Below are 24167 nucleotides of genomic sequence, written 5' to 3'. Positions count from 1 at the left end.
GGGGTCAATATAGCCACTCTGATTCCAATGCTGCCCATTTCCTCAATGGTTCACCTTTTTGCTTTGAAATGCTGTTATAAATATATCCAGAGCTTATAGGCAGAGAAAACAGCATTAGACACAAGTCAACAAAGTGTAAGATTTATTCATTGCTTTTGGAAATATGGGAGCATGTATGAAAAACAGCAACTGGGCTGCACAGAAGCCATTGGGAAAGTTTTGCAGAAGAAGAAGGGATCTTCTCCTCCACACAGACAGATACAACCCTGCTTTATGTGGATGAGAAAGGTGTTTGGGGTCTCTTAGCAGCTAAACTTCCCCAGCAAGCTGGATGAATCCTCTTTGGGATTAAGGAAACACCTGAGGGTTGTATTCCTGCAGTGCAATGCACGGAACTGAGTAAGGTGAATGGTTTTGGGTAAGTGGGGTGGAGATATGAATTTGTATGCCTGACACTCTGTTGGCAGGGGGTCTCCTTGAGCCATGCAGATGGAAGGCCAGGCAAAGCAGGAAACCCCCACAAAAACTATCCTGACTCAACCATGGAGTTTTGGGGAGGATCTGCAGCCAAACCACAAGCCCCTCTGTCAGAGATGATTTAGCTGAGATTCCTGCAATGCAGGGGGTTGGACTAGATGACCCTTAGGGTCCCTTCCAACTCTACAATTCTATGATTCCATAAAATGCACAATTACTAGACAGCCAGAAGCAAAGGCAACAGGGAGTTTCAGAACCTGCATAGAGGGAGCTGTAAATGTTGAAACATGGCAAGACTTACATTGTGAGTAAACCATATACTTTTCTTATTTACTTAAACAGTCAGAGCAATTTCTTTGTTAAGAGGGAAACATAAAAGGGAGAAAAGTAATGTAAGTCTGCCTAAGCATCTTTGGCTATCATAATTGTTCTTAAAAGTTAAACATATTATCAGAAAAGCTTCTGAGGATAAGCTGCACACGGAGGAAGCAACTCCTTCCAGCTGATTTGTAGCAGAAGAGACTCTTGGCAAAGGAGCTGAGCTGAGAGGGTTCAAGGAAGAGGCTGTCAGGAAAGGAATCCTCCATTATCTGAAAAGGAAGGAGAAGGGAATAGGTGAGCTGGGAGTATTGAGGCTGAGCACCTTCTGGGCAGGATGAGGCCCAGCCCACCCCTTTGCTGTGTATTTTGGCTTCCCTTGCATTTGTCTCTGAGCCCATGAAGGGAAACGGGTTTGACTCACATGAAGCCCCTGCGATCGTTCATCCTCATGGCCTTGAAGAATAGGATGGTACCAGCGATGATGCCCAGGATGCCAAAGGCCAAGCCCAGGGCACACAGCACGTTCTCCATCGTCTCCGGGATGGGAGAGGGCGCCTTGGAAACTGGGATGGAGAGAGAGGGGAAAGGGCTAAGGGGGGACTCTGTTTCTCTGTGGGTGTTCATCAAAAGAAAGAACCCAAGAGTCCTGACACACCCGCCCCACACTCCTTAATACACACTGTTAAGTTAAACTGAGAGAAACTAACTCAAGGAACCCCCAAAAGGCGGCTGAGCACCTTATTGTCTCCTATGGCTAGAAGGAGCAGAATAAATTATTCAAAACTGCAAGTGTACTTCACTTGCATAAATTACTCTGATCATCAGAACTTCCTTCTTATGAGCCATGAATCTGGGTTTCTGAGTTCAAGTCCCAGAGAAAAGCCCCAATACTGCCCGGTGCTTACCCCAGATCTTCTCCATCTTTCCCTCTGGGATGCCCCAGTGCTCCACCTGGCAGACGTAGATGTCTCCCTGCTCAGGGACGAAGGGCAGGTAGGAGAACTTGCGGAAAGTGTTGTCCACGCTGGGGTAGAAGTCTGTCTCCTCCACGCCCTTGGAGACCACCTCGTTGTTCTTCAGCCAGGTGACGTTCAGCACTGGGGGGGAGAACCTGTCCACAAAGCAGATGAGGACGTTGGGGTCCCCCAGTTCCACGGCATTTTCTGGGTACACAGTGGCCGTAGGAGCAACTGAGGAAGGAGATGGAGAAAGAAATGGGATTAAAACCCATTTGAAGCAGTCTAGAAATGGAAAGCATAACAACCAGGTGCTGTGGGTATTTCTGCACCGGGTGTTCAGGTTTGGGAATGCCTCTGAGCTTGTACAGAGTGCAGTGCTGCCCCTCCCGTCAGGCTTCTCTTCCCTTTAGCCTGTCTCAGTCAGCCAAGGACTGGCTCCCCCCAGCAGAGTTCCCTCTGGGGAGGCAGAAAGGGGTCCTGAAGGGTCTTCCGTGTCAGGAGCCAAGAGACCACCCCCTGCCTGCCCCCCAGCTCTCTCCCCTGCCCCCCTCGCGTGTCCTACCGTTCAGGGCACGGGTGCGGTTGCTTCGCTTCATGAGCACCTCCATGTTGTTCTTCATGACGGCGATGTTGGCCAGGGCGCCCTGCACCTCGAAGCTGGTGAAGCGCTGGAAGTCCGGCAGCCTCCAGACGTTCTGCTTCTTCTCCCAGTCCACGTGCAGGATCTCCTCGTTGTCAAACTCCAGCAGGAACTCCCCAGACTTCTTCTCCGAAGGGAAGCTCTCCTGGAAGAAGTCCAGCTCCACCAGGGTGTCCTCCACTGCAGGGGTGGGAGAGAGAGAGGGAGGCTTTAGGACCCCAGCAACCTGCCCTGTTGCTAGGAATGGGGCCACCACCAGGAAGGCTCTCTAAGAAGACGCGGGGGGGGGCTTCATCTGCTCCCAAACACACAAATACGTCAGTTTTAAAATCCCCTCATTTCCAAAAGGTGGTCCTGGGTGCACTTGAATGTGGGTGACTCTGCTAGAAAGTTGGAATAATCATTCAAGAGAACAATCCATGTCTCCATGTGCCTAGATCTCCACTTTGTTCCCAAAGTGAAACCAGTAATAATTACATTTCCTCTTTCAACCGTGGATCATGCACAGTCACCTCTTGACTTACCTCATGCCACGAATTAAAATTTGGGCATGCTTTTAAAAGAGATAAATCTGTTGGACACACAGACAGAGCCATTGGCCATGCGCCTCTTTCCTTTCCTAAAGCGACTTCCTTCTGGAGTTCACTCACTCACTCGCTCAGACTAAATCGCGTCTTCTCGGGAGTGAAGTCCCTTTGCGTCCGGCTGGGTTCCCTGCCAGGCAAGTGGCGATATGGGGGGCAGCCGAAGAGAGCAGGTTCTGGCCCCTTTTGTGCCAGGAGAGAGACCACTCTGTCTTCGGAGGCTATGAGGGGGCTGATGGCTTTTGGGGGCCAACACTGGGGGCTTCCGGACCAGGCAGGTACTGTGGCAGCTGAGCCCAGAGAGAGGAATAGTAATTCTTGTTTTATTTCCCTTTCCCTCCTTGTAACAGGAAAGGCTGGGGGCACAGACTCCGATCTTCTAAGTTGGTGTGTGTAGAGGGAAATGCTGTTTTCACCCCGTTTTCGCCTTCATTTTTTTTTTTTTAAACCTAGACCACCTTATTTGAGGGACCAAATCCTCCTTGCCCGTCATTCCACGCACCTCCCAGCACTCTTTCATGGGGCTGAGGAAACGTCCAACTCCCTTCCTCCTCCCCCATCCCACCGTCTTCCCGGGTGCAGCTTTGACACCTGTCAGGGGGAGGGGGCTTCTCCTCCCTTAGCCCAAGAGACCCCTCCTCCTTTGCCCACAAGCAACGCCCAGGGGCCCAATCTTTCTCCCCCAGCCCCCCTCCCGGGACCCCTCCCCAGGCATCTCCCCCTCCCTCTGCGCCCCCCGACCTTTCAGGGCTCCGGCCCCCCTTGGCGGGGCGAGGAGGAGGGTCGCCCAGAGGCAGCAAAGGGCTCTTCCTCCTCCTCCTCCTCCTCCTCCTCCTCTGGGCTCCATCTCTGCAGCTCTTCCTGGGCCGAGGCGGGCGAGGAGCGACTCAAGCCCAAGTGTCCCTTGCCCCTTCCTCCTGGATGCTCGCCCTCCAAGTGGCTGGGGGGCGGGGGCGGCCAGGGGGCGGCTTTGGCGGAGCAGGAAAGTCCCTGCCAGCTCGGCCAATGAGAAAGCGCCCTGGCGATGACCAGCCTGTCTCCAGGTAAACCCTCCCCAGGCAGGAGCCTCAGCCGGAGACGGAGCGAAAAGGGCAGCAGGAAAAGGGCAGCTGATATTTTTGGGGGTGGGGGGCTGGATCTCCCCAAGAGGGGAGGGGTCTCCTCCAGGGAAGGGGCTGCGGGGGCTCCTCTCTGTCTCCCCCCCGTGTGTTTCTTCATGGGGCTCCTCAGACTCCAGCGCCAGGGATGTTTCTTGCACAGGGGAGCTGGGGGTTGGAGGGGGCTTTTATTGGGGGGAGGGGGGTCTCCTTACTGGGGGGCTGCCAGGTCTCCTCGGGATGCAGGCTGGGGGGCCAAGAGGGGGAGCCCCCTCCCTCAGCAGACACTTATTCCCCCCTTGAAACTTCCTTCCTCTTTCCGGATACAAGAAGGAATGAAGGTTTAGCAGCTTAAAACGCAGCAGAAGAAAAGCGCATCTCGCTGTTTTGAAGCCTGAGTCTGAAATTTCCCTTTTGCTGCCAGAGTAAAGTTTTGGATGGAACTGACAGATTCTTGTTAAGCTTTATAGCCCCCCAAAGGTTTTCTGGGGAAGATCTTGATTCACCCGCGACGCAGCAACAATGGAGAGATCAGAAGCAGCTGCGAAGGCAAAGAGGAACTTGCAGGTCGAGCGAGAGCAGAGAGAGCCCTTGCTGATGCTCTTTCCAGGAGTTCCCTGCCTGGCGACCGATGACGCTGCCTCGGCTCGGAGGCGGATTGGACGCTCGCGGGGCGGGGCGGTGGAGTGGGCGGGGCTTGGGCAGGAGTTTCCCCCGGGGCTGAGCGGAGAAAGTCCCATTTGGGAGTCTTCGGGGGGCGAAGAAGAGAGAAGGATGGGGGGCTCCGGCGCTGCGCCTTTGGCCTTTGGGGGGCTCCTGCTGGGGATGCTGATGATCTCCGTTTCGGAGGGGCTGGGCGTGGAGGCGCCTCCAGGTGAGCAAAGTCTGCACTGGAAGAAGTAAGGGGAAACTCCGCTTAGCGGGACCCCCATCGGTGGGGCTCCTTTGACGATCCCTCCTAGATGGTCTTCCATGGTCTTAGCAGTCAGTCCGTAAGTGACTGTGGAGGCCAATTCTGGATCCTCACGTCCTTCCACAGGGGGGCATTGGTTTCGGGCGGGAGTAGATCACAGTGTGGATTTGCCAGGCGTGTCTTCCTCTTCGCACGTTTCTCCCTTGCGTCCTGAGTTTTAGCGTCTTCAAAGCCCAGGACGCCTTTATAAAGCTGTTCTCCAATTGGAGCGCTCGCAGACCAGTGTTTCCCAATTGTCAGTGTTTATAGTACATTTTATTAGATTTGCCTTGAGAGAGAATCTTTAAACCTCTTTTGTTGACTTCCAGCATTACACTTTCCGTTTTTAAGTTAGGACTGGAGTAGTTAATCAGGCATCCGAAGAACATGGTTCAGTTCAGCGAAGTTGATGTTGAAGAATCCTTGCTTCCCCACGGGGGATCTTTGCTTCTTCCAGGACACGGGGGGGGGGGCAAAGGGGCAGGAGGGAAGGGAAAACACTCCCCCCACTGGAAAAGAGCAGCTCAGGCTTCTTGGACTGGGAAGGAGAAAGCATTCATTTATTGCAATTAATTATATCCCACCTTTCAGGATTAAAATCCTACGCCAGCAGTTTACAAGTAACATTCAATTGAATTGTAATAAAACCACAGTATTTACACATTAAATAGTCTTCCTGCAGGACAGCTGATGGCAGGCAGCCCTAGGGGACTTTTTTGGGGGTGGGCGGGGAGCACAGCTGAATTTGGCCCTGAGCGCTTCTTCACCTGCCTCTCAAAATCATCCTCATCATTATTAGTCCATTTATCTCCCATCATTTCCAAGAGATGTCGTAACCAATTATTAACTCTATAAAGGACTCCACATAAAGCATAAATATACCTTTCTTCTGCTCCTAACGCAGGCATGGGCGTAGCCAGGATTTTTATTGGGGAGGGGCAGGACTTTTGTTAGGAGGGGGAACTTCAGTTTGCTATGTATTTTTATTGATGTTTATTGATATCATTGGGGGGGGGTAAGCTGCCCCTCCCTGCCCATGCCCATGCCACCGGCAGCAAAACTGGAGAAAAGGGGACCCTGAACCCCTCCCCCACACTCTCGCGGCAGGCCCCCTCTCCCAGTCTCCCGCCCCCCCCCAGGGTCCTCTGGGTGCCGAAATGGGCTCCTGCGTAGACAGGCGTCGCTTCCTGCGCTCTGGCAGGGAAAGCGAAAGTGAAACCGGGTCTACCCGGTAGAGGGGGTCTCGTGGGGGGGGGGGGTTGCAGTGAAGCCTCCTTCAGAGCAGAGAATCGTCTCCCACCCTCCTTAGTATCTCGCCCTTTTCCTGGTCTCTCTCCCACCCCCAACATTTCCTCTTCCAGCCGGAGGGCAATAAAAGGGGGGAGGGGGGAGATAAGCATGGGCGTAGCCATGGGGGGCAGGGAGCAGTTGCCCCCCTCAAATAAATGAGTAAATAAAAGCAGATAGGTCTGTTCTCTCTCCGACCCCCCCCCCCTAAGTCCTGGCTACGCCCATGGGGTCCAGGGTCTTGGAGGTTGTGGCTCCCTCTCCACAACGGCCTTCCTTCTGATTTCTCTCTTTCCTTCGGGGGGGTGAAGGGGGGGTCTCCCAGCTCAGCTCCCCGCCCCCCCCGGCCATGGGATCACGTGACACGAGAGAGAGAGAATGGGAGACAGACAGCCTCTCTCCTGCCCGGCAGGGGCAACTCTCCGCTACGGTGGGAGCTGCGCCCTTAAGGCAACCTGAAACCGGAAGTCTGCATCCCCCCCAATTTCATTCTCCCCCCCCCCAGAGCATTTCCTGTTCCAGAAGAGGGCCGAGTGCCACTTCTCCAACGGGACGCAGCGGATCCACTACCTACAAAGGCACTTCTTCGACCGGCAGGAGCTCGACTACTTCGACAGCGACCGAGGGAAGTACGTGGCTGTGGCTGAACTGGGGGAGCCCATAGTCAAGGCATGGAACCAGAACAAGGACTACTTGCGCATCCAGAAGGCCGAGGTGGATCGCTTCTGCCGGAACAACTACGAGATCCAGGCGCCCATCTTCAAACCGCGGCGCGGTGAGTCCAGAATCGGGGAGGGGGGCGTCATGGGAAACGGGCCCCCCGAAGAACCCAAAATGGGGGGTGGGGTGGACCCGGGACTTTCTCCCCCCGAAGCCCCTGTCGCTGCTGCCCCCCCCCCCCGCCCTCCTGCTTTTCAGAGAGATAAAGGGACCTATCCTGATGCCCCACTCCAGAGGCAGAGTTTCTGTGTCCCTGGAAGCATCATAACCCGTTTCGTGTATTGTAATATGGAGGGTGTCTGCCTTGGTTTAGTTATTTATTATTAATTAAATTCGCCTCCCACCCTATACCTGTGGGTCTCTGGGCGGCTTGCAACACAAAATTGCAGTATTTACAATACTACTACTACTACTACTAATAATAATATAACAACAACAATAACAACAACAATAATAGAAGTAATGATTTTTATTATTACTACTATTATTATTATTATTTATTATTATTATTTATACCCCACCCATCTAGCTGGGTTTCCCCAGCCACTCTGGGTGGCTCCCAACAGAATTAAAAGCACAATAGAACATCAAACATTAAAAACTTCCCTAAACTTCCTTTCCTGCCTGTGCTGTCTCTGGTTCTCCCTCTCCTCTCTCCACCCCCACAACGACCCTGTGAGGGAGGCCAGGCTGAGGGGGGGGGGGCTGGCCAGGGACACCCAGGAGACTCAAGGCCCAGGGGGGATTTGAACCCAGGACACAGTCCAACGCTGGACTACATTAGAGTGGGGGGCTGCAGGGGGGGGCAGAGAGAGAACATTTCAAACAGAAACCCTGAACATTATTAAAGTGCAAAATGATGTTATTTGGACATTACTCAATTATTAATTGTGACTCATTAACCTGTTGTTTCCTGCACACCTGACATGGATTCAGGTAGGGCTACGATATGTCCAGGTTTCCCTGGGAATCGGGGTGTTTAAATCGGGGGGTGGGTGGGTTAGAAATTAACCCCATAATCTCAAAATCACATACATTCAGGATTAAATAATAATTATTATAAACACGGTCCATTTCCTCCCCACCCACTCATTACTATTTTCAGCCACCAGGCTCCCCTCCAGCTGCCCCCCCCCCTTCTCAAGGGATTATCCCTAAATCAAAAGTATATTGAAAGGAAAATTAGTATAATCACGGGGGGGGGGGGCTGTGGATTTGCATAACATCTGCTCTATATCACACACAAATTGATGTGCTGTTTTTCAGTTGGAGTGAAGGGCCCATAAATAAATTGGTGATTCTCTCTCTTTTAGAAGATTTTAGAATTTTGTACTATTTTATTGTTGTTTTATTAAAAAATAATATTTATTACTTTTCCTACAATTTAAGCATTACAAAAAAAGAAAAGAAAAATAAACAATACAATACAAAACAAAAACAATACATAACACTAAGCTAACAAAAACAATTAAACTAGCAAAACAAAACAAAAACAATTTAAAACACATCAAATAGTTTCAATATCTTATCTTTCATTGACTTATAAGATATAAGTACTATTTTATTGTTGTTAGCCGCCCTGAGCCCGGCTTCGGCTGGGGAGGGCAGGATATCAATAAAAATTATTATTATTATTATTATTATTATTATTATTATTATTATTTCTCTCTCTCTCTCTCTCTCTCTCTCTCTCTCTCACACACACACACACACACACACACGCACACACACACACAGATATCTGACAGGTGAAGCTTTCCCAAAGTGAACAGGGGAAGCTTTCCCAATAATTCCATTTCCACGGGAGAAAATGGCGTAACCTGTTGAATTTCTGCCTTCCACTCAGCTCTAAAAGGCACAAGAACCGCAGCTGTTCTTGTGCAATTCCCATCATCCCTAGCGAGCAGGATCAATGGTCAGGGAGGACGGGAATTGTAGTCCAGAAAGAGTTGGCAACCCAAGTTTGGGAAACACTGAGTAGACCATTGTGCTGTAAGTGAAGGATACTGTGCAGTGAATTCTGAAGATCATCCTATTTGCTAGGAAAAAAGGAAGGACAAACTCCTGAGATTCCCAGGACTGGGAAATGAGACAGAAGGATGGAAAGTGTCCTAGGAAGGGGAGGGGCATCCCAGGACCCCCAGGGAGGAGCAGTTCCCAGTTTGTGGAATGCCCAGCCTGACCCCTGGGGAAACTGGGATGACTTTGGGTATATTGGGGACTTCCGGGTTGATGCGATCTGGGAATGGCGGATTCCCTCCGAGCTGCGGAGGGAATCGGCTCTACCGAGGATGGGTCTTTGCCGCGCCGGCAACGCGGGGACCCTTAAAAACCGCAGGCGCGGAAGCCTGCGGACTGAAGACTCGGCGGGTGCCTTAAGCGCCCCCCCTGATTCGCAAAGAGCCTTTTTAAAGGCTGCGGAGGGGATACGGGGGTGGCGTGGCACTGAGAGTCGATCGCTACCTTGGTAGAGCGAAGCCGCGAGCCATGACCAGAGAGCGCTGACTTCCTTCCTTGAAAATTTGGACTGAAAGAATCACCTGTGAGTAAGACGGATTGGGACTTTAAAAAATTTACCTTAAATTGGAGACGACCGGGGGGTGTGCTAAAAGGAAGTCCGCACCCCCCCCCTTGCAGACGATCTAAGCAACGACACAAGAGCTAAGCTGGAGAGCCTACCCTTGGCGGGGTGAGTTAAAAAGGACATTAACTTCCAAGATTTAACTAAAGGAAATTTTGGGCTGGAGAGTGGAGTTTTGGAAACCCTTCTTTTGTTTTAAACAACCCCCCCTCCCGGGCTCGGGAACGTCCTGCCTTTGTGCCTGCGTAAGAGCTGCGGAGTTTGACAGCTGTCAAAGCTGCCAAACGGGCGGTTTAAAGTGAGAAATTGTCATTTAAGATCCCTCTGGACTAAGACGAGTTATAATTGAGCTAAAACTGTTGGAAACAAAGTAATAATAATCAGTTAAAGGATTGTTGGTGAAAAGGCAAATAAGTAACCAGATTCCCCCTAGGGGGAATTCTGTGAAACTACAATGGATACAATGGCTGTGGAAGGAAAGTTACTAGTGGAAATCGAAAGGATGTTTCAATTGGTGGGAATCTTACAAGAGCAGAGCTTGACCATGAATAAACAACTTGAGACTATGACCTTGGGAACAGGCAACTCTGCTCTTTGTATTGAGGACCTCAATGAGAAAGAATCCACAGCGGATTGGGAAACAATATCTACAGAGCTGGAAGAGACTAAACAACAAGAAAAAGAAGAAGTAATCCTGGGAAGTAACAACCAAAAGTTGACATCTGTGGAATACAAGCAAGGAGACGCTGGGAACATATCTACCACAAGTCTGCGAAAGACACAGAAGAAGAAGGAGGAGGTCCCAAGACAAAATGGAATACAGGATTGTAAAATAAAGAAATATGATTGGGGCCTCCGTTTGGACTTAGACTTTGAAGAGATAGACTTTGGGGAAATTCTTCAGCAGTTACGTTTGAATCTCCTTGTGGGAAGAGGATACACTTTGATGGTGAAAGAACTTTTCCCAGACCCGACGACTGACATAAAGGACTACCAACAGGACAGGCGGAGAGGGACTGAAAGAGATTTGAAAGCCTCGGACGTGAGGAACCCAGGCTGAGAATCTCGAATTTGGATTTTTATTGGGAAGGGACAAAAACCGGGGATGGGAGGGAGGGAAGAAGAGACTCTTAAAAACTCTTAAGACTTCTAGGTTTGGTTAAGATGACTCTTAATTAAGATAAAATGAAAATCAATGGAGGAGAACTTAAGTCCAACTTATGAAAATCAATTTTTATTATAAAAAAGGTAATAAGATGAATAAGATTGTTAAGAGGAGAAATACCAACTTGCTGATATAATCTTGAAGCTGGGATGCACGAGGGGAGGTGGGGGGAAGTCAGGGAACAAGGTCATGAAACGGGGATATGCTGATTTTATACATGTTTTTGTCTTTTGTCCTTTCTTTGTGTATGTTTTGTTTTTATAAAAGCAGAAAACCAAATAAAAATTTTATAAAAAAAAAAGGGATGACTTTGGGTATATTGGGGGGGGGGTCAAGATCCCACTGGTGGGAGTGGGAAGTTGGGGGCTGGGAGCGTAGGATTGACTGACTGTCCCAGTGTCAAATCTAGGCTTTCTGTCACCCGGGCAAAGACCCAGTTTTGTCACACACACCCCATGTGTATTTGCATACACACACAAAACTTGACACATTTGTTCATAAAGGACATAAAAAGGGCTGGAGAAGAGATAGTCTCTCCAAATAGTAAAATTGTCTGTGTGTGTATCTGGCTTTCATTCGCCCTTAAGTAGATCTCCTCAGAGAGTAGTACATCATTTGAGGAATTCTAAGGAATATCATGACTATAAATAATCATAATCATATAAATAAATAATAGAAACTGTAATAATGATCAGGCATATAAGTAAAGGTAAAGGGACCCCTGACCATTAGGTCCAGTCAGGGACTCTGGAGTTGCGGCGCTCATTTCACTTTATTGGCCGAGGGAGCCGGTGTACAGCTTCCGGGTCATGTGGCCAGCATGACTAAGCCGCTTCTGGCGAACCAGAGCAGCGCACGGAAAGACCGTTTACCTTCCCGCTGGAACGGTTCGTATTTATCTACTTGCACTTTGACGTGCTTTTGAACTGCTAGGTTGGCAGTGATAATGATCAGGCACATACCAGAGAGTAAGTCCTACTGAACTCAGTGGTATACTTCTGAGTAAAAAGGCTTGATTGCAGTATAAGACTGCAGAATCTTTACACAGTTATCTCCGAGTAAGCTGCATTGAATTCAGTGGGACTTTTGGGTAGTAAAGGCAGTTTAAGGCTCTAAAGAATAAAATAAAAGAATAAATACTCCACAAGTTTCCTTCAAAAATTGCTGGCTGCTGAACCATTGCAATTAAAGAATTTAAAGTGAATTGGCTACATTTTATTTCCAAATTACAGGAAGGGATAAATATAAAGAGCTTCGTATGCCAGCATCACATTTCATTCATTGCAGGTATTTTATTTTCACTATAAAAAGGACTCAGTTTTTGTAGCTGATTGTAGGCAGCAGTGCCCTCTCTATGTATTCACGTGGTGTAAACATGTGCAGTGGTGCCCCGCAAGACGAATGCCTCGCAAGACGGAAAACTCGCTAGACGAAAGAGTTTTCCGTTTTGGAGGTGCTTTGCAAAACGAATTTCCTATGGGCTTGCTTCGCAAGACGACAATGTCTTGCGAGTTCCTGCTGGTTTTTTTCCCTTTCCCCCCCTTTTTCTAAGCCGCTAAGCTGCTTATCAGCTGATCCGATCAGCAGATAAGCCGCTAAAAGCCGCTAATAGCGCTAATCCGCTAATCCGTCAATGGGCTTGCTTCGCAAGACGAAAAAAACGCTAGACGAAGAGAATCACAGAACGGATTCTTTTCGTCTTGCGAGGCACCACTGTATGTTGTCTTCTAGAGATCCAAACACACACACACACACACACACACACGAACACACAAGCAAGCAATACTCCAAAGGGCTTCTGTTCCCCAAAGGGCAGGAGGGGTGTTTTGATCTCTTCACCACTTGTAATTCATCTCTGAGACTTTAAGTGAAGCAAAAGAAGAGGAAAGAAAAATAAGACTTGCCCAATTCAACTTTGCTTGGAGAGCAACCTTCTCCAGGATTTCTCTTTCGCCCATACTTCCAAAAACAGAGAGGGAGAAAGGGGAAGGAGGGTCATTTTCCAGGTTTTCCTGCTTCCCCTTGAAGATTAGCATCACTCTGGTGCTCACAGATGCTTTTAGACTCTGGAGCCACCAGTAGTGGCTGTGGTCGGAGGAAGCCCACCCCATCACCCCCCCCCCCCACAAGCTGGGATCCTCAAAAATCCAATGGGTAGATCACTGCCAGTTTATAGTGGGAGTAGATCAGAGTCTCTTGGAGGAGTCTCTTGGAAATTGGACGTTCCTGCTCTCGGTCCCTCCCTGCCTAATCTCTAACCTTCCTTCCACATCTCCCTTGCCCACAGTCCAGCCCAAAGTGAAGATCACCCCCACAGACAACATTGAATCTTCACCACACAACACTCTGCTGATTTGCACTGTGGGCAGCTTCTTCCCTGCGGGGATTGAGATCAAGTGGTTCAGGAACGGGAAGGAGGAGCCCAAAGTGTGGACCACGGACCTCATCCGGAACGGGGACTGGACCTTCCATATGGAGGTGATGCTGGAGACAAAGCCAGAACGTGGAGACGTCTACACCTGCCAGGTGGAGCACGCCAGCTTCCAAGGCCCCGTCACGGTGAAATGGGGTAGGACGCCTTCCTACTGGGAGTGGGGGGCATTCCTGGGGGGGGGCTAGATGGGTTGCTCCCCCCTCAGGGGGCTGATCCCAGGCCTTCCTTTCCTCACTCTGGGCTTTCTCTTCCTTCAGAGCCACAGTCGGACTCTGCCAGGAGCAAGATGTGGACGGGGATTGTGGGGATTGTGCTGGGGCTGGTCTTTGGGGCCACTGGACTCGCCCTTTACCTGAAGAACAAGAAAGGTGAGGGTGGGGTGCCAGGGGGAGAGGGAGGGTTGGGTGTGGGGCTGGATTGGGCTCCGGGCTCCCCTCCTCTTCTTAGGCAGAGGCTCTGGAGAGGGTTCTGTTCCTTCTCCACTCCTAGGAGGTCCCTCTTGGTGTCTCCAATGGGGCCTCAGCTCTTATGGAGATGGTCTGAGGTTTAAATCTGTAGATTAAGACCTAAACCTCCTGTTCAACATATGAGGGAGAAATTCAAAAGCATCTCTGGCTCTGAAGCCTTTGAGCAGAGTAAGGACACACATGTTTTGCAGCTTCCTGGTCCCAGCAGTAAGTCAAAGGCTCTCTCTCCCTGCTGAGCGAAGGGCCTTTGAGACACTGACAGTCAGGAGGCGGAATTCATCTCCCTTGGGTCTGAAATAAATCCCCAAATAAAGAACTGGGCAATGCAGAGCCCCAAAGGAGGCAGCCTAAGGAATATTGGAGGGGTTGTGGGGTGGGGCATTGGGTAATGGGAAAGAGATTAGTTGGCAAGATGTTCTCCAGGGCCCTTTCTGTATTGGGAAGGAAATATTTATTTCCTACAAAGACTCTTCTTTCACCCCTCAAAGTCCATAGGACAGGAGGGGAAAGTTCCTAGCTGTTCCTGGAGTGTGTCATCTTGATCTGGGGGGGGGGGGGTGTTCCTAGAGAAGCTATTTCAGGGGATATCTGGTGCTGACTGAATCTTTCTGTGCTGTTACGGAAAATCTGGGTGCGTATTTACCCTGCCACCCAGTCAATCGGACCAAGTCCGTGGATTCTAGCGGAAGAAAAGGAAGCTCAGCCGGACGCAGGAGCAAAATGCGAAGATCCAAGTTTATTGCGCAACAGGTTCAAAGTGGAATTGAACCCCGAGAATGGGGCGACATGAACTTTTAAAAGTTCCCTCCAAGTCCCAGAATACAGTGCAACAGAACGTCATGAATACATTAAAAGAAGGCTGGGTTTTACAGGTTACATCATGAATACATTACAGGAAGGTGGGATTACATGGATTAGCATTTTAGGAAGGGAGGGGGAAAATATGCAGAGTAAGAGATATGCACAGATAAACACAGATAAACGTTTCCTGAGTACAGGTGATGGCAAGACAATGGCGCAGATATGCATCGTCTGCCACCTGGCATCGCCCGGAGGGAGGGTTCGGCAGAACGATCTGACAGGATTAAGGTCTTCCTGAGTACGTGACCTGCCGCTCAGGGGATCATGGAGGTAGGGGCAGCATCATGGAGTCCAGAGGGAGCCGAGTTGAATGACACCCAGATGAAAGAAATCGGAGTTATGGTTGATTTTATATCAATTTCCAAAGGTTTCCTATGCTGTCTGACCTATTCGGTATTGGTGATTGAAAGCGGAAACAAAATGGACACATTGTAGCAAGAATGGATACATTTTGACAGTTTTACGAGGTCTTTGGTTTCGGATCCATTGTTCTCGCCGTGGGGGGCCGTCAGCAGCTTGTCAGTAGGTTCAACGAGGCGTGCAAGGGCTCCGTGAGCTAGCTCGTGCAGGATAAATGCATGGCTGTGATTGGCTAAGGCGCAGCCATAGGAATTAGCGGAGAAGCTGGAACGCCAGGTCTACCCGTTCTAAGAATGGAGCGCAAATAGCCATAGGAAGAGATAGGAGGATATGTTCATATATTTGAGCTTATTTCGCTCAAGAAAGAAAGAAGGAAAAAGGGGTGACGGGAGACGTGTGGTGCTTGTGTAACGGTGAGGGGACTGAGGGTGGGTGCATTGTGGGCACCCTCGAGGTCATCGCCTCGGTTGTTCAAAAGGAGAAGGGGAAGGAGGTACCCCCCCCCTTTCCCGGTCCGTATCAGTTCTTTTCTCTCTCTCCCAGGGCAAGCTGTTCCTCAGCCTGCAGGTAACTTTCCTCTCTGCTCTTCCATCCTCCTCCTCCTCCCCCAACCCCCTTCTCCTGGCTGCTTGGTGAGCCCCCGCCATGGCTTCCTTGTAGAACAGAGGGGAGGGGCTTTCTATGGATCAATCCATCCCCTGATGCACACATTCCAATATCAGGTCCTGGAAGGGGGTCTCCAGGGGAATGTCCCACCTGGGAGACAGTCAAGCAGAGACCATGAAGAGAGCAGGGCTGGCATTTGGCCACATTTGGTCCAGGGTCCGTGATTCCCCATTTCTGATCTAGACAGATCTCCTTGGTCTCTTCTGAACCTCCTCTTCTCCACTGCCAAAGCCAGCCAAGTCTCCCTCCCTCTGCCTCCTTCCCTCCTCAGAGCCCCCCCTGCCAGGCCCATAACTGGTGGCGATGGGAATTGTAGTTCACAATATCTGATGGTCAATCTATGGAGTGTCCCCCCCAGTCTTGCCAGGGATTCTTCTGCCCCTTTCTCCCCATTCCTCACCCCACAGTGATGGGCTTGTCTCTCTCTCCTCTGCCTGCAGGACTCATCAGTTAGATCCTGGGATGTGGAGAAGCTCTGTTCTTCCTGCCAGTTGCCCTCTGTCCATGCTCAGAGGTGGAAACCTCCTTGGAAGGTGGATGGAAGGAGTCACAGATCCAGAAGAACAGTGTCCCCCCTCCCCCACCTCTGTTGCTTGCTTGTCATTTGGGGAAAGTTTCTTTTTCTGTTTCCCTTTCCACTTGTTGATTGCAAGTTATGGCAACCTGATTCCTTCTTTGCACCTCTCTGCTAGAGAATTTGTGCCTTGAATCTCCCTGGAGGAGCCTGAGCTGTCCCTGAAAACAGCCATGCATCTGGTCAGACTTTCAGGACTGGTCTTTCAAGCCCAGATGGGGAGACTCAGAGCTGGGTTGGGGAGGGATCCCATGTGGCCTCCCAAACCTCTCCATGTGGCCCCTGGGACTCTCCCCAGCCTTGCATTGCCCCTTCTCTCAGACTCTTTGCCTGGCTGGGATTTGTCCTCCTACTCCCATCATGTTTCTCACTTGCCTTGATGGAGGATGGAGAGGGGAGGGTGAGCTTGTGCAGAGACTGGTCTCCTCTGAAAACTTCACACTTGCCTTTGATGCTCTGCTCCTGCCCACCATTGCATGTGGCCCCCAGAAGGGAAGCAACTCTGAAATGCAGTGGACATTACCCACGAGTAATACCAATCCACAAAATGAACCTCCTCCCCACAGGACGTCTGGCTGATCCAAAAGGCTCTTCATAAACTTTTCCTTACATTCAACAGTGAGTACATGTCTTTGGGACAAAACAAGGCAGAAGCAGATTTCACAGCCTTGAGAGTATTTCCTCTGAGTTGCACCAGTGAAGTTTTTCTTCAGCTTCCCTCTGTGGTCCTTGAACTATTTTATTTGTTTAGATGTCAGCATTCAAGGAGCACCACACTTGACAATCCTGGCTGTTAGAAAAAGGGTTGATCTGCCCCCATTTCCACACAACTTCACCTGAAAGAAGGTGACCTTCAGTCATACCTCTAGCACTTCCCCACCTTTGGGTTAGTGACTTCTTTAAGGCCTTTTAATGTAACCATTCAACACCCCAAGATGGTTTACCACACAAACATCCCAATAAAAGCAAGAAAAGTCTGTTTCAATCCAGTCTGTGTGGCAATCATCAAGTGGAACTGATTTGGGAGCCATTTTCCCCTGGGAAAACCCTCCACACACCGCATGGTCTCCTGAGGTCATTCTACTATGAATTTGATTTCAAACTAGCTATTCAGGAGAGCCAAATGCCTTCTCCAGTGTTTCCACAAACGTGAAATTTTCAGGGGGAGGAAAATAACATGTTTTGAATCCTCCTGTGACTAAAACTCCTGAGGGAATTTTCTGTTCCTCCATTTATCAGACTGTGGGCCCCTTGGAGGAGGAAACATGGAGTCCGTTGCCCCCCCCCCCTTGGTATCCCTTCCTTGACCCTTCAGGCCCTGAGGAGGGAAGGATGCCAATCTCCACAGGGAAGCCATTTTCTCCTCATGTTTGGGCTCCCTCAGGAGAGAAGAGCGGGAAACACCTCAGGCAGAAGGAGACTCCCTTGTCTCTGACCAGGTTCCTCACAAATGTCCCTGTTGAAATTAAAGGGTTAAGAAGCTCTAATCAAGACGCTCTAATCACTGAGCAGCTGGAGGTCCTTAAGCTTCCAGGAATGTGAGTTTGTATAAATAGTCAGCTCACTCGTGTGTTTGCCCCCCTTTCCCCTTTCTTTTGGGGCGTGTTTGCTGAAATGTGTGGTTCTTCACCAGGGTTTTTTGTTTTGTGTAAATAAACCTTTTATTTGAGTTCCAAACCGCTTGCTCCAAGATTCCTTTATTGAAAAGATGCTGACTCTCCAGCCCTTCTTGAGCCGCTGTGCGAAAAGCTCTGCTGTAATGGGACATTGTCGCATCGGAAGCGCACTGGACATTTGATTAGCATTAAACTAATTAATTCTCCATAATTCTTTGAAGTGGGTCTTAAAGCCAGAGCTGCTCCAACAAACTAATTACTTGTTTAAAAAGTTCCTGTTTCGAGGGAACCCAAATGTCACAATCTCCACTTCTGCCTTGAAGCAAAAAAACAGAGTGTTGGGGGAGGGGTAAAGCAGAGTTGCTATTGCTGCTGCTGGGGGGGGGGGACTTTGGCGTTGTCCTTCTGGGGACTTTCCTTGAGGGGAGGTTTGATGGGAGCCAATCACAGGTCCCGACCCTGCCTGGTCATCGGTTGCTGGGCAGGAAACGCGTTGCTCTTGCCCAACCCCTTCGAGTGCAGCACTTGCTGGTCTCTGACTGTGTCCTGGGCTGCTGAAGGGGAGAAGGAGCCTTTGATAGGCAAGAGGGAGGGAGGAGGAGGAAGACAGCCTGCAAAGATCAGGCCACCCGCACCCCACTTTCTCCCTAACTCTTTCCCCCTGGATCAGCTCTTCTCCAACTTCTGACTTTTGGGGATCAGCCCTCCTGCTGTGGAGGCCCCTGTTCACTTGCACCAGACCAGACTTATCCCAGATTTGAGAAATGTTGCCATAGGGAAGGATCACTGCTCAGGGGCCCCTTCTTGCCCACTTGGGGTCTCTTGGCAATGCTAGACTCCGACTCTTACCCCCCTTACTGGTGCCATGTGTTACTTCAGCTGCTTCCAGATGTGGAGAGTCAGCCCTGCAGCCTTGAGGGGCCTCCTGCTCCTTCTGCCGACTGGGGCCCTGGCCTTCTGCCCCCAAGTCTTGCCCTGGCGGCACTCCTGCCCTGCCCCTCTGCCAAACTCTGCCTTCTGTCTTACTGCGTTAATTGGCTCCCCCTGAATTTGGGTCCCACCATCTGAGATCCAGAAGAAGGTATGAGATTGCACAGCAAGCTGGGCCTTGTCCTTTGGCCTCTGAGATGTTCCTGCTCCAGGCTTGGCACCAGGAAGGACGCCTCTTCCAAACCCCACTCGGTGGTGTCATTTACCTTCTGGAGACTCTTTCAAGGGGGGGGGGAGAGGAGGAGCTCAACAACTGCTTGCATTAATTTATTTTTATACGGCAGCAAAAATAGCAGCAAGATACAGAGAGGAAGGAAACACCAGATAAACCAGCAAAGAGTGAATCCTTCTCTGAGGCTTTTAAGGCATGTTCCAGGCAACACAGTCAACTCATGATGGAGGTCAACCAGGCTGAATGGGTCACATCCTGATCTTGCATGTCCTGAAACACACCCCTCTCTAGTGTGTTGCTGCCCCTGGAAGAATACCTTCATTCATCCACCCTGAATTTGGAGGGGGGCTCTGAACATTTTCTACCCCTCCCCTGATCACTCACTCCAGTCTCAAGAAGAGCAGGTGCTTTGATCTGGTGAGGCATTTTAGGACAGGGAGATGGGCTGTTCTGTTTCTGTCATCTGTTCCCCCAGAGTGGGAATCCACAGGTCCTGTGGGATAATGGTTTGGGGCATCACACGACCCATAGCAAGCCTGAGGATCAACAGAGTTGGGTTTTGAGACTGATAACGGTCCTTCTGCTCCAGCTGGCTTCTGTGGTCTTCTTTTATCTACCAGAATTTGGCCCTAAAGACACGAGGGGTCAATGTAGACATTCTGGTTGCAGTGCTACCCATTTCCTCAACGGTTCACCTTTTTGCTTTGAAATAATAAATATATTCAGAGCTTATAAGCAGAGAAAACAGCACTAGAAACAAATCAACAAACTGTAAGATTTATTCATTGCTTTTGGAAATATGGGAGCATGTAAGAAAAACAGCAACTGGGCTGCACAGAAGCCATTGGGAAAGTTTTGCAGAAGAAGAGGAGATATTTTCCTCTACACAGACAGATACAACTCTGCTTTATGTGGACGAGAAAGGTGTTTGGGGTCTCTTAGCAGCTAAACTTCCCCAAGAATATGGATCTTTGGGATTAACGAAACACCTGAGGGGTGTATTCCTGCAGTGCAATGCACGGAACTGAGTAAGGCTCTCTCCAAAAACTGGAGAGGGAGGTGAATGGTTTGGGTAAGTGGGGTGGAGATATGAATTAGTATGCCTGACACTCTGTTGGCAGGGGGTCTCCTTGAGCCATGCAGATGGAAGGCCAGGCAAAAAACTATCCTGACTCAACCATGGAGTTTGTGGGAGGATCTGCAGCCAAACCACAAGCCCCTCTGTCAGAGATGATTTAGCTGAGATTCCTGCAATGCAGGGGGTTGGACTAGATGACCCTTAGGGTCCCTTCCAACTCTACAATTCTATGATTCTTTGAAATGCACAATTACTAGACAGCCAGAAGCAAAGGCACCAGGGAGTTTCAGAACCTGCATGGAGGGAGCTTTAAATGTTGCACCATGGCAAGACATTAAATGTGAGTAAACCATATACTTTTCCTATTTAATTAAACAGTCAGAGCAATTTCTTTCCTAAGAGGGAAACATAAAAGGGAGAAAAGTGATGTAAGTCTGCCTAAGCATCTTTGGCTATCATAATTGTTCTTAAAAGCTAAACATATTATCAGGAAAGCTTCTAAGGATGAGCTGCACACGGAGAAAGCAACTCCTTCCAGCTGATTTGTAGCAGAAGAGACTCTTGGCAAAGGAGCTGAGCTGAGAGGGTTCAAGGAAGAGGCTGTCAGGAAAGGAATCCTCCATTATCTGAAAAGGAAGGAGAAGGGAGCTGGTGAGCTGGGAGTATGGAGGCTAAGCACCTTCTGGGCAGGATGAGGCCCACCCCACCCCTTTGCTGTGTATTTTGGGTTCCTTCGCATTTGTCTCTGAGCCCCTGAAGGGAAACGGGTTCGACTCACATGAAGCCCCTGCGATCGTTCTTCCTCATGGCCTTGAAGAAAAGGATGGTGCCAGCGATGATGCCCAGGATGCCAAAGGCCAAGCCCAGGGCACACAGCACATTCTCCATCGTCTCCGGGATGGGAGAGGGCGCCTTGGAAACTGGGATGGAGAGAGAGGGGACACGGCTAAGAAGGGACTCTGTTTCTCTGTGTGTTTTCAGCGGAAGAAAGAACCCAGGAGTCCTGACACACCCGCCCCACACTCCTTAATACACACTGTTAAGTTAAACGGAGAGAAACTACCTCAATAGGAATAAATTATTCAAAACTGCAAGTGTACTTCACCTGTATAAATTACTCTGATCTTCAGAACTTGTTTCTTATAAGCCATGAATCTGAGTTTCTGAGTTCAAGACCCAGAGAAAAGCCCCAATCCTGCCCGGTGCTTACCCCAGATCTTCTCCATCTTTCCCTCTGGGATGCCCCAGTGCTCCACTTGGCAGACGTAGATGTCTCCCTGCTTAGGGACGAAGGGGAGGTAGGAGAACTTGCGGAAAGTGTTGTCCACGCTGGGGTAGAAGTCTGTCTCCTCCACGCCCTCGGAGACCTCCTTGTTGTTCTTCAGCCAGGTGACGTTCAGCACTGGGGGGGAGAACCTGTCCACAAAGCAGATGAGGACGTTGGGGTCCCCCAGTTCCACGGCGTTTTCTGGGTACACAGTGGCCGAAGGAGCAACTGAGGAAGGAGATGGAGAAAGAAATGGGATTAAAACCCATTTGAAGCAGTCTAGAAATGGAAAGCATAGTAATTAGCTGCTGTGGGTATTTTTGCATCGGGTGTTCAGGTTTGGGAATGCCTCTGAGCTTGTACAGAGTGCAGTGCTGCCCCTCCCGTCAGGCTTCCCTTCCCTTTTAGCCTGTCTCCGTCAGCCAAGGACTGGCTCCCTGGAGCAGAGTTCCCTCTGGGGAGGCAGAAAGGGGTCCTGAAGGGTCTTCTGCGTCAGATGCCAAGAGGCCACCCCCTGCCTGCCCCCCAGCTCTCTCCCCTGCCCCCCTCGCGTGTCCTACCGTTCAGGGCACGGGTGCGGTTGCTTCGCTTCATGAGCACCTCCATGTTGTTCTTCATGACGGCGATGTTGGCCAGGGCGCCCTGCACCTCGAAGCTGGTGAAGCGCTGGAAGTCCGGCAGCCTCCAGACGTTCTGCTTCTTCTCCCAGTCCACGTGCAGGATCTCCTCGTTGTCAAACTCCAGCAGGAACTCCCCGGACTTCTTCTCCGAAGGGAAGCTCTCCTGGAAGAAGTCCAGCTCCACCAGGGTGTCCTCCACTGCAGGGGTGGGAGAGAGGGAGTGAGGCTTTAGGACCCCGCAGCGGGATGAGGGAGAACCTGCCCCTTGCTAGGAATGGGGCCACCACCAGGAAGGCTCTCTAAGAAGGGGGGGGGGCTTCATCTGCTCCCAAACACACAAATACGTCAGTTTTAAAATCCCCTCATTTCCAAGCCCCAAAAGGTGGTCCTGGGTGCACTTGAATGTGGGTGACTCTCGTAGAAAGTTGGAATAATCATTCAGGAGAACAATCCATGTCTCCATGTGCCTAGATCTCCACTTTGTTCCCAAAGTGAAACCAGTAATAATTACATTTCCTCTTTCAACCGTGGATCATCCACAGTCACCTCTTGACTTACCTCATGCCACGAATTAAAATTTGGGCATGCTTTTAAAAGAGATAAATCTGTTGGACACACAGACAGAGCCATTGGCCATGCGCCTCTTTCCTTTCCTAAATTGACTTTCTTGTGGAGTTCACTCACTCACTCAGACTAAATCGCGTCTTCTCGGGAGTGAAATCCCTTTACGTCCGGCTGGGTTCCTAGCTATGAAGGGGCAGCCGAAGAGAGCAGGTTTTGCTCCGAGTTTTTTTAGAGTCCGCCAGAGTTTCTGGCCCCTTTTGTGCCAGGAGAGAGACCACTCTGTCTTCGGGGGCAATGGGGTGGGGTGGGGGGCTGAATTCTTTTGGGGGCGACCACTGGGGGCTTCCGGACCAGGCAGGTCTCTGTGGCAGCCGAGCCCAGAGAGAGGAATAAAAATTCTTGTTTTATTTCCCTTTTCCTCCTTGTAACAGGAAAGGCACAGACTCCGATCTGTGTGGTAGGTAGGTGGGGGGGGGGCTGTTTTCACCCCGTTTTCCCCTTCTTCTTTTTTTAAACAAAACCTAGACCACCTTATTTGAGGGACCAAATCCTCCTAGTCCATCATCCTCCCATTCCACGCAACTCCCAGCACTCTTTCGTGGTGGTGGGGGGGACGTCCAATTCCCTTCCTCCCCCCCATCCCTCCGTCTTCCCGGGCGCAGCTTCTGCACCTGTCGGGGGGAGGGGGCTTCTCTTCCCTGTAGCCCAAGAGACCCACAAGCAACGCCCAGGGGCGCAATCTTTCTCCCCCATTCCCCCCCAGGCCCCCTCCCGGGACCCCTCCCCAGACATCTCCCCCTCCCTCTGCGCCCCCCGACCTTTCAGGGCTCCGGCCCCCCTTGGCGGGGCGAGAAGGAGGGTCGCCCAGAGGCAGCAAAGGGCTCTTCCTCCTCCTCCTCCTCCTCGTCTTCCTCCTCTGGGCTCCATCTCTGCCGCTCTTCCTGGGCCGAGGCGGGCGAGGGGCGACTCAAGCCCAAGTGTCCCTTGCCCCTTCCTCCTGGATGCTCGCCCTCCAAGTGGCTGTGGGGCGGGGGAGGCCAGGGGGCGGCTTTGGCGCAGCAGAAAAGTCCCTGCCAGCTCGGCCAATGAGAAAGCGCCCTGCCGATGACCAGCCTGTCTCCAGGTAAACCCTCCCCAGGCAGGAGCCTCAGCCGGAGACGGAGCGAAAAGAGCAGCATTTGGGGTGGGGGGGGGGGCTGGATCTCCCCAAGAGGGGAGGGGTCTCCTCCAGGGAAGGGGCTGCGGGGGCTCCTCTCTGTCTCCCCCCTGTGTGTTTCTTCATGGGGCTCCTCAGACACCAGCGCCAGAGAACTTTCTTGCACAGGGGAGCTGGGGGCTGGAGGGGGCTTTTATTGGGGGGAGGGGTCTCCTCGTTGGAGGGCTGCCAGGTCTCCTGGGGATGCAGGCTGGGGGGCGAAGAGGGGGAGCCCCCTCCCTCAGCAGACAGTTATTCCCCCCTTGAAACTTCCGTCCTCTTTCTGGATACATGAAGGAACGAAGCGGCTTAAAACGCAGCAGAAGAAAAGCGCATCTCGCTTGAGACTGAAATTTCCCCTTTTGCGGCCAGAGTAAAGTTTTGGATGGAACTGACAGATTCTTGTTAAGCTTTATATCCCACCAAAAGTTTTCTGGGGAAGATCTTGATTCACACGCGACGCAGCAACAATGGAGAGATCAGAAGACGCTGAGAAGGCAAAGAGGAACTTGCAGGTCTT

General features: G+C 50.7%; 4 protein-coding genes and 3 long non-coding RNA genes across 8 annotated transcripts in view; 4 read left to right on the top strand and 3 right to left on the bottom strand.

Moving 5' to 3' along the window:
- LOC310702054 overlaps nucleotides 1–518 on the top strand; it is a 42446-nt gene extending 41928 nt beyond the window's left edge. The window contains exon 2 of the long non-coding RNA XR_014523172.1: nucleotides 424–518. This is a non-coding gene — a long non-coding RNA (uncharacterized lncRNA). The remainder of the gene's footprint in view (nucleotides 1–423) is intronic.
- The window catches only part of LOC310701841 (H-2 class II histocompatibility antigen, E-S beta chain-like), a 49001-nt gene extending 31871 nt beyond the window's left edge, over nucleotides 1–17130 (top strand). For both annotated transcript variants that reach the window (XM_083493288.1, XM_083493287.1), the window contains one exon: nucleotides 16045–17130. The gene's annotated coding sequence lies outside the window, so the exon portion shown is untranslated. The remainder of the gene's footprint in view (nucleotides 1–16044) is intronic.
- The window catches only part of LOC310702107, a 281230-nt gene that overhangs the window by 130148 nt on the left and 126915 nt on the right, over nucleotides 1–24167 (bottom strand). The gene's annotated exons all lie outside the window — the stretch shown is intronic.
- Nucleotides 126–4163, bottom strand: LOC310701894 (HLA class II histocompatibility antigen, DR alpha chain-like). The gene is made up of 5 exons (XM_083493393.1): nucleotides 3723–4163; nucleotides 2320–2577; nucleotides 1704–1988; nucleotides 1220–1361; nucleotides 126–1067 (listed from the first exon to the last, which is right to left on the bottom strand). Exons 1-5 carry the CDS (start codon nucleotides 3826–3828, stop codon nucleotides 1064–1066), a joined length of 795 nt encoding a protein of 264 aa, XP_083349519.1. The 5' UTR covers nucleotides 3829–4163; the 3' UTR covers nucleotides 126–1063.
- Nucleotides 126–24160, bottom strand: LOC310701893 (HLA class II histocompatibility antigen, DR alpha chain-like). The gene is made up of 6 exons (XM_083493392.1): nucleotides 23271–24160; nucleotides 21829–22086; nucleotides 21212–21496; nucleotides 20780–20921; nucleotides 19913–20627; nucleotides 126–360 (listed from the first exon to the last, which is right to left on the bottom strand). The coding sequence occupies exons 1-5, from the start codon at nucleotides 23377–23379 to the stop codon at nucleotides 20624–20626; spliced, it is 798 nt and encodes a 265-aa protein (XP_083349518.1). The 5' UTR covers nucleotides 23380–24160; the 3' UTR covers nucleotides 126–360; nucleotides 19913–20623.
- On the top strand, nucleotides 4601–17130 carry LOC310701792 (H-2 class II histocompatibility antigen, E-S beta chain-like; the record flags this gene model as incomplete). The annotated part of the gene is made up of 6 exons (XM_083493178.1): nucleotides 4601–4952; nucleotides 6823–7092; nucleotides 13071–13352; nucleotides 13475–13585; nucleotides 15449–15472; nucleotides 16012–17130. 6 exons carry the CDS (start codon nucleotides 4601–4603, stop codon nucleotides 16023–16025), a joined length of 1053 nt encoding a protein of 350 aa, XP_083349304.1. The 3' UTR covers nucleotides 16026–17130.
- The window catches only part of LOC310702145, a 32131-nt gene continuing 26971 nt past the window's right edge, over nucleotides 19008–24167 (top strand). Inside the window, exon 1 of the long non-coding RNA XR_014523292.1 lies at nucleotides 19008–19152. This is a non-coding gene — a long non-coding RNA (uncharacterized lncRNA). The remainder of the gene's footprint in view (nucleotides 19153–24167) is intronic.

Source organism: Podarcis liolepis (assembly GCF_965112155.1).
Source record: "Podarcis liolepis genome assembly, chromosome: 2".
Classification (NCBI taxonomy): domain Eukaryota; kingdom Metazoa; phylum Chordata; class Lepidosauria; order Squamata; family Lacertidae; genus Podarcis; species Podarcis liolepis.
Note: the sequence above shows the minus strand (reverse complement) of the source record. Positions and strands in the feature narration are given on the sequence as shown.